This window comes from Akebia trifoliata, chromosome 12 (genome assembly GCF_017979445.1).
Source record: "Akebia trifoliata isolate Shusen 1 chromosome 12, ASM1797944v1, whole genome shotgun sequence".
Taxonomy (NCBI): Eukaryota; Viridiplantae; Streptophyta; class Magnoliopsida; order Ranunculales; family Lardizabalaceae; genus Akebia; species Akebia trifoliata.
Window position 1 is genome coordinate 653,004 of NC_141386.1, and position 12,141 is coordinate 665,144.

At 34.1% G+C, this 12,141-nt stretch overlaps 1 protein-coding gene across 1 annotated transcript; it reads right to left on the reverse strand.

Annotated features, from left to right (window-relative positions):
- Positions 1-1,045: 1,045 nt before the first annotated feature.
- Positions 1,046-2,773, reverse strand: LOC147388451 (protein BIG GRAIN 1-like A). Its single transcript, XM_086419340.1, has one exon. The coding sequence runs from the start codon at positions 2,409-2,411 to the stop codon at positions 1,161-1,163; it is 1,251 nt and encodes a 416-aa protein (XP_086275466.1). The 5' UTR covers positions 2,412-2,773; the 3' UTR covers positions 1,046-1,160.
- Positions 2,774-12,141: the final 9,368 nt, after the last annotated feature.

The following is a 12,141-nucleotide window of genomic DNA, read 5'->3' on the forward strand; positions in this document are numbered from 1 at the left end:
AAAAAGTGACTATGCAGTACATTACCGACACTAATTTGATGTGGAGGTGCGCACGAAACCAAAGACACTTTGCCTCGATATATGAGGTAAACGCATCAATGATTCTTTGGATAGACACCTCTCTGTCAGTTTAATATGGTGTCTTTCATAGTCACTCGAATAGTTCTTTTTTACATAAATAAAGAATAATATTAAATTGATCTCCTACGACATTGAATTCGACACTTAGCTGATGTGATGGTGTGCTTAGAATCATAAATGTTTTTCGATACGATTGTAAAGTATCTACGATTTCAAGCACGCCTCCACGTCATCTTAGTGTCCAACCCAATGTCATGCTTAGTCACTCTAGCGTTTTTCTTATAAAAATTCAGTTTTTGTTTGATAAGGAAAATCACCATTACCAACGGCATGTGCGAATCAATGCTTTGGAACTGTGAAAATCATCAAATGGAGTTGATTTTGGAACTAAGCGATTAACAAATCATAAGTCGCAACAATCAAATAGTCCAAAAATAGTCGAATCGTTGAAAGAGACAAAGATCAACCCAAACGTTTAGTATGTTAAAATCGACTAAATTAACGATATATGGTAGGAAAGTCAGACTGACATACAAGACTTTAATGTTCGTTGAGATTATGAACTCAGATCTCGATGACAATTAAGATCCATAATCTTTGCCATCAAACACGCCCCAACCCCAATAGATTCAAAAATGTAATCTTCGATGATGTCTCCAATGTTCAAGTAAGGTGAAGTGAGAGGGCCCACTCGAAGCAGAGAAAGCTAAAGCTATTCGCTTTCTCTCTATCTCATGTTAGAAGATTTGCTCTACTTTACCTCCTCTTCGTCTTCTTCTTCAACTGTTTACAGTGTGAACGCGATCTCGATTCTTCATTGCTTCTTTACTCTTTTTTTTTTTTTCACTTTAATCTGGATTTCATCTTCTTCTCTCGAAATAGAGATTTCAGATTCTTCAAATTCGACAAAAAAAAAACAAAAATTCACGGAAACAAACACTGAAATTGAACTAAAATAAAGAAATTAAAATTAAAAAAAGAAGATTTATTCTCTGATTGTAAACCCCCAAACCAGTAATTAAAAAGATAAAAATTTTCCATTTTTCTTCTTTGTTTGAGATTTTTTTTTTATAAAAGATCTACAAAATGAAACCATTAGCGATTGCTCGATTCGTCGCGAGATGCGTAGTTTCGTACACTGGAAGCTCTTCTCTGTACCTCTCGATCCCAATCGCTGAAAGATTATCGAGTTCGAAGAGATCAGAACTCGAACAACTTGCCACGTCATCATCATCATCATCTTGATAACTATCTCTCATATCGAAATCAGATTTATCTCGAGAAATTCCATAACCTTCGAGAAGATCTCTCGCAGCTTCTTCAACTCTTCGATTCTTCTCCACAAGATGGAATTTGAGTTCTTCGTTAATCGACATTAATTTTGGATCATCTTCGTAAAGAGATTTGTGTCCACACGGACGACAATCTTCATCCACAATCACACTAACAGGATAAAATCTGACTGATCTCTTAATGCCGCCATTAATGGATTTTCCTCTCGAAGAAGGAGTTTTGCTTAAACAAGATCTCGAAAACGAAGAAGCCGAAGAACAAGTTGATGTTTGCGTGGATTTCGATTTCCTCTCAGAATTTATGATTTCTTCACCGATTTTCGCTTTCTTTGTGCTTCCAGCTGTGAAGATCGAGTTGAGGAAAGTAGCGAGTCGTCCTCCTGGAGAGATTGGTTGTTTGACCTTCTTTAGATCTCCGTAGATCTTCAAAGCTCTTGATTTCGTCTTGTTGAAGCCTCCTTCGTGCTTCGGCTTCTGCTTAGTTTCATAGATGTTTGATCTCTGTTCAGAGTGAAGAGACCTCTCTGTTCTCTCAGAAGGAACCGAAGCACTTGTTCGAACCGGTTTTAGTTTCTGTGAAGTTAGAGATGATGATCTAGATCTTGATCCGTAACCAGACTCGGCTTCTGAGGAAGAAAAAGCTCCTCCACAGCTTGAATCAGAAGAGCTTGAAGTCGAATGGAACACCATTGAAGAGCGAGAACGATCATTTTGTAGTTTTCGATCGAAATCAGGAACCGATTTTCGCCTAATAACAACTTTCTCGCTCACCTTCTTTTCCATCCATTTCTCGATCATACAAGCTTGTCTAAAATTCGCCATCTCTTCTTCTTTCACGCTTTTTGATGCACCTCTGAAGGTATTGTTGTTGCTGCTTTGGTTCTTTTTCATGTTTTCTCTATAGAGAACCAATTCTTCTTCACCTTCGTCTCCTTCGTCGATTGAACGATAAATAGCGTCAAGAAGAGTAGAAGAGAATGATGGATTCTTCCTGTGCTGAAATTTATCTTCTCGTAATGATTTCGTCCACTGATCCATAATTTTTTATAGAACAAAAAGATAAAAGATGAACAAGAAAAAAAAAGAAGAGTTTTTGAGATTGTTTCCGTTTGTTGTCTGCTCAGAAGGAATCAAAAGCTGCAATAAAGATCAATTAATCAAGCACAAACAAGGCCAAGGTCACGAGTGAGAGACAGATTTCTGGAAGAAATTTCATGTTTCTCTGTTTCACAAACACTCTGTTAACTCTGAGTGAATGAGAATGGGACGAAAGCATTAGCAGACAAAGTAATCGATTGATACTCGAAGGCTTCTTTTTTCTGGTTTTTGGTTGTCGAAGAAATTTGGATGTAGAGTGAGAGTGAGAGAGAGAGAGAGAGTAATGAAAGCCTAATGCCACGCCTGGGGAGGACTGGAGTGTGGAGAAGAGAGAGTGGGTTTTAAAGGGCTCACGCGTGTGCATTTAGTCCTAGCTGGCATCAATGCCAGGGTGGCATTTGATGACGTGTGATGAATGTTACTACTTTTTTTGTGCCTTGGGGGTACCCTTATTTTCGTTAGAAATGACGTAACTTTCCTTTTATGTCCTCTTGGTTTTGAAATTTGAAACTAGTAAATTCTAATTAAATTCTGGAAGAAACCTTCAACGCTGCACTCTCTCTTTTAGAAAGAAAAGTTGAAACTTCGAATGTAGGGAAAGAATGGGAACAGTGTGAACGGATGGACTCAAACTTCCGGCATAATTAATTGGAAGAAAGTTAATTGTATTAAAAGTGTCACTATGTATTTAAGTTAATGTTTTAGAAGCATTATATATAGGGGTATTTAAGTCACTAAATATATAAATAAAAAAGTGATTCAATATGGGAAAATCCCTCCTAAATTAATATTTCTATCATATTCTTCCAAACCTTTATGTTAGAACCATAAAGCAAGTCTATACTTCATATAAAAGCGTGAAAGTATTTTTTATTTTTTTAGAATAATGCTGAAGTGACCTCAAGATTGTACCTCATATCGCACATCCTAATGTGAAAGCATGCAAAAATCATAGATACTTTCATCGAGATACGAGTCAAAAGCATCTATGACTTCCACCCACTTTCACGTCAGGATGTGCGATATGAGATACAATCTTAAGGTCACTCCAACACAATTTATTTTTTAAATGTAAATCCAATCGGGCATTACATGTTTTCTAGGAGATTAATGGTAGAGTGACTTCATTAAGGGACATGTGGGGAACTTCTTGAAGTGGTGGTGCTTGCATTCCCATAGATGCGTCTAACATCGATTTTTCAAAGGAGTCTTTAAGAGTACTAATCTCATCATTGAAATTTCCCTTCTAGGATGATGAAATAATATGAGGAACATCTTCATCATCATAATCTTTTTTTATTTATTTTCAATAACTACCAATAATTTTTAGTAGACTCCCAAAAATCTATTTCATATAGCAAGTAATTTGGAAGTGTAGCAGACATAAATAATATTAAACTAATGATTTTCTGACTCTAAAATTTTAACTTGATCTGTACTCGATTGACATGCTAAGGGTACAGAAGTATTGATCATTTCCTTGTGAATCACGAAGAAAAAGATTTATGATTTTGTACCCTTACCACATCAGTCGAGTACATATCAAGTGAAAAAATTCTAATTAAAAAATTACAACTCATAGTATTAAAATTGATAAGTCATGAAACATATATAATAAATGAGTCAAGAGACTCTATTCAACCTAACAAATGACTCCTAAAAATTAAAAAAAAAAAAAAAAAAAAAACCAAATAAACAGACAAACACCAAATTATTCCAAATTACTATTATGGCTCAAAACCATGAGATATGGATCTAATGTCATTGGCTCATCTCTTTTTTTATATTGGGAAAGTTAGGTCATGAGATCCAATTGAGCTGTCAAAGTCCCGATGATGTGAACTTAACTAATATAAGAGTGAAAGACAAAGGAAACAATAATTAGGAAAAATCTTTCCTTTTATTCTTCCTACCAAGCCATTCTCAGGACTTAATCGACATTACTTGCAAACACGATGGTATTCTTGTAATCTCGAAATATATTAGTTAAAGAATATTATAATTTGATTGTGGACACGTGGTGCACGATACAGAGTTTTGTATAACTGTTTTTATGTGGCTTGCCGCAGCAAATTTAGACTTAAAGTGGTGGGAAGCACACGAGGGGGTGGATTCTTAATGGACACCTTTCCAGACAAAGAAGGATTACCAACGCACCCACATCATTTCATCTAGTCAAGCTCATGCTCATCAATCTTCCTATTCTCTCTCTCTCTCTCTCTATTTTTTTTTTTTTTTCTTTATATCTTGATGTAGATCGGAAAAATGGCCCACTTATAAACATGATCATCGTCCTCGAAAATTGCATCAAGAGCTGACGAAGGATCAGATTTGAAATTCAATCTATTTTAAAATCATCATTCATTGTGATCCGAATAATTAATTATACATCAATTATGTCAACCAACAAGCGTTAGTGCGAAGTAGCCAGGACATCCTTCCAAAGGGAGAGGTCTTGATAAAACCCGCTCGTACCTGCTGGTTGATTCTACGAGTTCAGAACCCCATCATAAAAAATTTTATAAAAATATACATAAATCATGTCCTAATATGTTTTCTGATAAGACTCAATCAAATAAAATATGAGAAATTAAGTAACTTAGATCATATGGTTTGTTAAAATATATAAAGTTTACTTATATTTTGTATATTTGATTCGATTGTCATCAGATAAGAAAGGAACCCTAATACTGAGACCCAATAAAGAATTTAATCTGACAAGGTTCGAATCTTATCTAATTAGTTTTAGATCAACCCCAATCCGACCAGAACTCAATCCATTGACAATCCTACTTATGTACATCAACCATCTATCCAAGAACAACACTTACTCTACTATCATAGTTGATTTACTTATATGATTCAACAGATGGTCCTCTACTTGAATGATCCTTATTAAATATAGAGGGGCCCATTCCAAAATCTACAAATTGGATATGAATCCGACCGAATCCGATGAAACGTTATAAGAACTCATTCTGATAAGGACCCAATATATTAAATACTAAATTGGTCCCAGATCAACCCTAATCCAATCCGAACGCATCCATTAACAACTCTAATGAATGGGATTTGAAAAGAGTAAAGTGTAATACTAATTAGTGATAAAGAAGAATCTCTTTCAAGTTGAGCAAATCTTTGAGATTAATGGATAAGCTATCCACATAATCACTACAAGGCTTTGAAATCTTCATATTTGTGCATTAAAACATATAATTAGCACAATTTTGGTACTAAAGTTCTCTTGCACAATAATTCCTCTTTTTAACCTTGAGGTTGGTAAAAAAAAATATCATTCTTCATTATTGTTTGGGGGACATAATTGATGTAGCTGGCTCCAGGATGACCCTATCCCATATCATAAAGGATGACCCATCTATACATATATTGGTCAATTAGTGGGCCACTTGTTGAATTTAACCTTCTATGAGATCTTATAGGGTAAAATAGGAAATAAAAGCATGATGAGCTTAGTGAAGTATATTTAGGTGGATCTCCAACATTTCAAAGCCATGGTTTGTCCAAGATACAAATCCAAATTTATCTTGTAATTTTGTTGTTTTTTAATAAATTATTAAGGGTCGTTTGGTGGTGCCTCAACTTTATCAAAATCATAAATTGAAAATGGGCCAAAAGTGGATTTGTCCGAACCAGATTTATGCTTTTGAAGTTTGTTAGAATCTAATAAAATTTAGGGTTTGTACGATTGCACTCTCGGGAACACAATATTTAAGCATGTGATTGAGTATTTCCCCAAAATTTTATTTTCCAACCCGAAGTAGGATTATTTTTCACCTCTTATTAATGATTTTCTCATAAGATTTCTCCTCAACCCCAAAATTAAAAGCCAACTCTCTTTTTGACATCTTTCTATGCGCAACCAAACGGAGGAATTGATTTTCCCACGGAATTTAGTTTGGGTAATTTTAAAAGCACCCCACAAATTAATAAGTGCAATCCACTCATAGTAGAATTGTTTTGTCTTATATGGGTTAAAAGTATGGAAATTAGCTAAATTTTTGTGAGGATGATCTCTATCATGAGGAGATCATCCTCACCAAAATCAGCCAATTTCGAAACTTCTAACTCCATCAAAATTGGTTTACAAAAAAATAAATGGATGATTTATAGTTCTTGAACTTGCTTTGATGGGGTTAAAAGTTTCAAAATGAGTTGATTTTTTGTAAGGATTATCTCCTCACCAAAAATCAGCTCATTCCAAAACTTTTAATCCATGTAAAACATAACAATTCGGCTATGGTACGGATTGCCCTTATTAATTCCTCAGGTGCTTTTATAATTATCCATTTAGTTTTTCATTGCCATTTTCCTATGGAATTCTTGTTCCTTTAAAAGCAAATTTTCTACAATCATAAAAACCATAAACTTAGCGAATTGGTAAAAGGCTCGAGGAGAATTGATCCCATAACCTAAGTACAAATCCCATTGAATCCCCACTTTCTTAGCCCCCACCCCCTCAAAAAAATTACTTAAAGGACTTTGGGGAAAGAATTTATTTCTAATCAATCCCCAAGTTTTAGGACTTTTCTTAATAGTCAATTTAGTAAAATTTTATTTCTAATTAGTCCATGAATCTCACTCTAGACATTTCTCACGGTTGAAATGTTGAAACCATTCAAATTCATCATTTTCGTCAAAAAAAAAAAATTGATTTTCGACATCCCCATCAAGTTTCGGAGACTCCATTTTAATGGAAAGGATTTGAGAAGGAAGAAGTCATTTTCAAGGGATTTTTCAAGTATTTTCAAGATGTATGTAAAAAGTTATGATTTTTTTCAATTCTTTTACTTTATTTTTAGATGAAAATCGATCAAAGGGGATTCTCTTGGTTTGAAATCATCTACACAAGTCGTTATGTCAAGTTTTTAGTCGGTCTTTCCTTGTATCTTAGATGGAAAACTTGAAAAACAAAAAATTGATGGATTTTACTAGCATCGACCTCACCACTTTTTATTTTTTAGTTCAACATTTTTATTGAGTTTAATCCCACATCAAACCCTCATTGTCTTGTCTATCTACTTACAAGCTCTTGGGCTTCTCTACTCGTTGGCAATTGATTTTTATTTAGACCCCCAAATGCATTATGGTATCAGGGCAAGCCTGTCTCTTCGCCATGTCACCCAATTCATATATGTACGTGTTTTGGCCCTGTCCGATCCACACGTGCGGGGGTGTTGAGTTTAGTCTCACATTGGACCCTAATTGCCTTGTCTTTCTACTTACAAGCTCTAGGGCCTCTCTACTCATTGCCAATTGGTTTTGAGTTGGACCCTCCAAACTTATTAATTTTTATTGTCGAGTTTAACATTTTTTTTAAAATCGTTGAACTCAACAATAAAAATCGATGAGATTGACATTATAAAAAAAAAATTGAATCTCAGTTTCACTCTTCATTTTTGTAATAAATTGTCGAAATAAATCAAAAACTACATCCAAATGTTCAAAATTAGAAGTATATCGTTTTTATTTGTCATTCACTATAAATAAATTAAAACAAAAAAAAACATTGGAAATGATTGTAATCGTCATTGGAAAACCTGAGTGTATAAAGAAGATGAAAATTTCGTAGTTTGGGTGTTTCAAAAATATTTTAACCAGAGATGAAGTTGATGGACCATTAAGAAAAGAAAGTTTTACAAAATGGATTATCAAACAACTTCATAAAACGAAAGGACTAATTAGAAAGAAATTCCTCCACCAGATTCCTTTAATTAATTTTTCCTATATAGAAACACTTTTGTTGGACGACAACCGTCCAAACAAGACGTTAATAAATAGGGATATTATTTAAAGACCCTCGCGGATGAACATCTTTTTTAAATAGTCGCTAAAATTTCAATAGTAGCTAAGCAGGATATTTAGTAAGCTATTCTTTTCTAAATGGTCCCTCATTATTGGCGAACTCACCACTATTTACCATTGAGTTCACCACTTTTATTTACTGTCGAACTCGATGTTTTTTATTTACTGTCGAGTACACAATTTTTACTGTTAAACTCACTAAAATTTGGTTTTGAGTTCATCACTTTTTATTTGATGTTAAACTCGAGGCTTTTTATTTATTGTTGAATCACCACTTTTTAAATAAAAAGTGGTGAATTCGACACTTGTAAAATTCACTCATTTTTCAATTTTCGAGTTTTTTCGACTAAAATACATGGAAAGATCGACTAAAAACTTGAGATAATGAAATGTTTAGATCATTTCAACTCAAAAGAACCATTTTTGATTGATTTTCATCCAAAAAGTGAAAAAATTCTAGTTTTTTACATATATTTTCAAAATATTTGAAAATAACTTGCTCTTCCTTCTTAAATCCTTTCCAATAGTATGAAGTCTCTAAAACTCGATTGAGATGACAAAAATCCAAAAAAAAAAATAATAATATTTGGATGAAAATAATGAATTCAAACAATTAGAACATTCAATCAGGAGAAATGTGAGTGATGAGGCCCAGGACTGTCAAGAAAAGAAAAAAAATTACTAAAAGCTTAATGCCTATCTAGAAAGAACATCTTCTGCAACGGTCCTTTTAAGTAATTTTCCCGAATAAATAAACGAGTCGCAATAACATGACCTCCCTTGACAAACACCCCCCCAACCCTCATCAAATGATTTACGGTTATGTGATGGGGGCGTAGGTGACGTGTGTCAGAAGGGTCGTCAGATACTTACTATTCTAAATAAATACCAATTGGTCCTACCAATATTGAACCGTGGTCCATCCAACCACTATAAAATATTTCGATTAGTGAGAGAGAGAGAGAGAGCTTAGTGGGGGGCTTAGATGTGCTAATGATTGCGCTCGTGGCATTTTATCTTTATCTTAAGAGAGAAACTGCAATGCTATCTGTTCACTCTCACTTATTTATTTATTTATTTATTTTCTCTCTCTCATTTGTTTTTATGGTTAGGAGACTTCCAAACACCTCCCTCTTCTCTCTCTTATCACATGCAGTCTTCCTTCGCTTTACCGCCAACTTTTAAATATATATGTAAAAGAATTAAAATTATAAAAAAGAATATGATTTGGTACTACTGCCAACTCTAAGAATTATTCATTCCATCCAGTCTCTTTATGACAGATGTCTTGATTCTACTTCTCAATTGATCATCAAGAAAGTATCATACACTATGAAAGAACCGTACAATTATACATAATTTAAGAATATCAAGAGTAATTTAGATTTTTAAATTGTAGGTGTATATGCAAAATGAGACTCATTTTAGGATTCAATGAGAGTTAAATCAAATATAGAATTGCACACATCTCATCCGTAGATGTTGATATTGTCAAACCATGTAGATCTTGATGTGTTCTATGCAAGTTATTTTATTTTTATCCTGTTTATGATTTTGTTTGGAATTTAAAGCTCACAATGTAAGAGAAGCCCTTGGACAAACCTAGATCAATTATCCTGTCAAGAAAACTCTCAGATACTTAAGTTAATCAACAATTCGACAGAGTAATAATGTGAGTATAAAAAATTATGTATATTTTCCCCTCCTTTGAGGTCTTATTTATAAAGATTAGTTGGTTCTTCAATCCCTGCAAATTACGAATACTTCATCAATTTATGAGGGAATCAGTCACTGATTTCCCTTTTTAATTGTGTGAAATTTTGCTTTTTTATTTATTTTTTAATTGGATATCCCCGCCTGTCAAGTGAGACTAATCCCATGGTCAAACGCACTATCCCCCCTCGAAAAGTAGTACATGCAACTGGTTAAGTCAAGGGTCAAACAGACCCTGAAGGGTGGCCCCAAGGAATTCATTGCTCCATGGGGTTTCAAACACTTAACCTACCACTTCCTGAGGAGCTTATTTGAGTCCTCAAAAGAAATAATATTATGGAGCCGTATTTGACTCAAATACCCATCTTTTTCGTCAATAATGCCTTACTCCTATAATTTGTAGGGGGTGTTTGAATGAATTTTGTTTTTTTTTTTTTTTTTCAAATTCTATCTAAAGTAATGCATTGGTTATAGTACACATTTGTCCTTGCCATCTCAATTCATGTTCTTGTAGATCTCTTTTCTTTAAAAAAATTCAACGAATACGTCCCTAATATACAGTGATTTTGATTTTCATCAATTTCAAATCTAGTACTATATATATATAATCCAAAATTAGCATAATCAAGTATGATTTTGATTGATAGTGAGAGTTGCGATAATTACTTGATTAGGTAGTAATGGGCACGCCACTACCAACCAATTCTGGAAACTAACAATATTCTCTTTGTAACCACCTAATGATGGATAAAAATAGGAGCTTTTGAATGAGAGATAGATTCAGTTCAGATCATGGCTAATGAGGAAATTGGGCAGCCTAGATTCCATTCACATCAGGGTCTAATTCAATTATGCACTTTAAGAAGAAAATTTCTCTCCAAATATTATTTTTGAATGTAGACTCCATTTTCGAAGAATTTGGGTTTGATTGCTCTTTGAATTATTTTCCCATAGCCTATTTAACCATATAGTAAAACAAATTTTAGATGAATAATGATTTTCTGACACCCTTATGACATTCGCTCCCTGATGTGGCATGTGTTAGAATCATATATTTTTTCTTGGGATACACAATTGCACATATTTATGAGAATGTATATACCGAGAAAAAAGATCTATGATCCAAGCCTATGCCACGTTAGGGGGGTGTATGTCAAAGGGGGGCGTCAAAAAATCACAACTCATCTTAGGTTGTTTGAGTTTAGATCCTACACTCCCCGTCGCTAGTTTTGTCAAAGATTTGTGATAATTTGATACTCCCACATAGTATACACCCCTTGGTGTGGCCATAGATTTTTCTCGGGATACACACTGCACATCCCATAAATATGTACAATTGTGTATCCCGATAAAATAAATCTATGATTTTGGCACATGCCACGTTAGGGATGTATTGGGGAGAAAGTCACGTGGGGTGTCAGATTACTCTTTGTCAAATGTTCTTAGTCTTTTGGGTTAGTGACTTGCAAATATTTGGCTCATATTACGTACGGTAGATTTTAAAAACAAAATTGAGCACGACGAGAGAGAGGTGATTTCTAGCCATTGAATTTGAACATTTTTTCGTCGTAAAATTGTAAATTACCGATATTTCTTGGCCGAGGCAAATTTACAGTGAGGGCACTTAAAAAAAAAAAAAATTACTCTTATTTGCCCCAACAAAAATAAACGTGGGTTTTAAATCTCATCCGATACATCGACTTGTCTGTCTGTCTCATTGTTGGGCAATACCGAGACGACATGTGCAGACGATACGTCTTGGTCTCGGATGAGTTTTGAAGCCATGATCCAACCCGACCCCATTATAGATCAGATTCAAAATTTTAGAATCAAATCAAATTTATAATAAAATAAATACATGGGAATATTGGTTTTCAAAGGTTTTTATAGCATGTGAGGAGACTCTTATAGTCTAGTTAAACGAATGACGATGTTCACTTGCTTCTTGTTGCAAAAAATGATTGAAAGAAACATAAGCGGAAAAAAACAATTAGGTTTAGATTGATTTGATTCCCACCGAATTTTCGGACCCACTGAACAATGTCGTTGACACTCCCATGACATATTTTTCAAAGAATATTAGGTAGTAGACTACCACTCAATTACATTTTTTCGATGATCTTATTTGCACCAC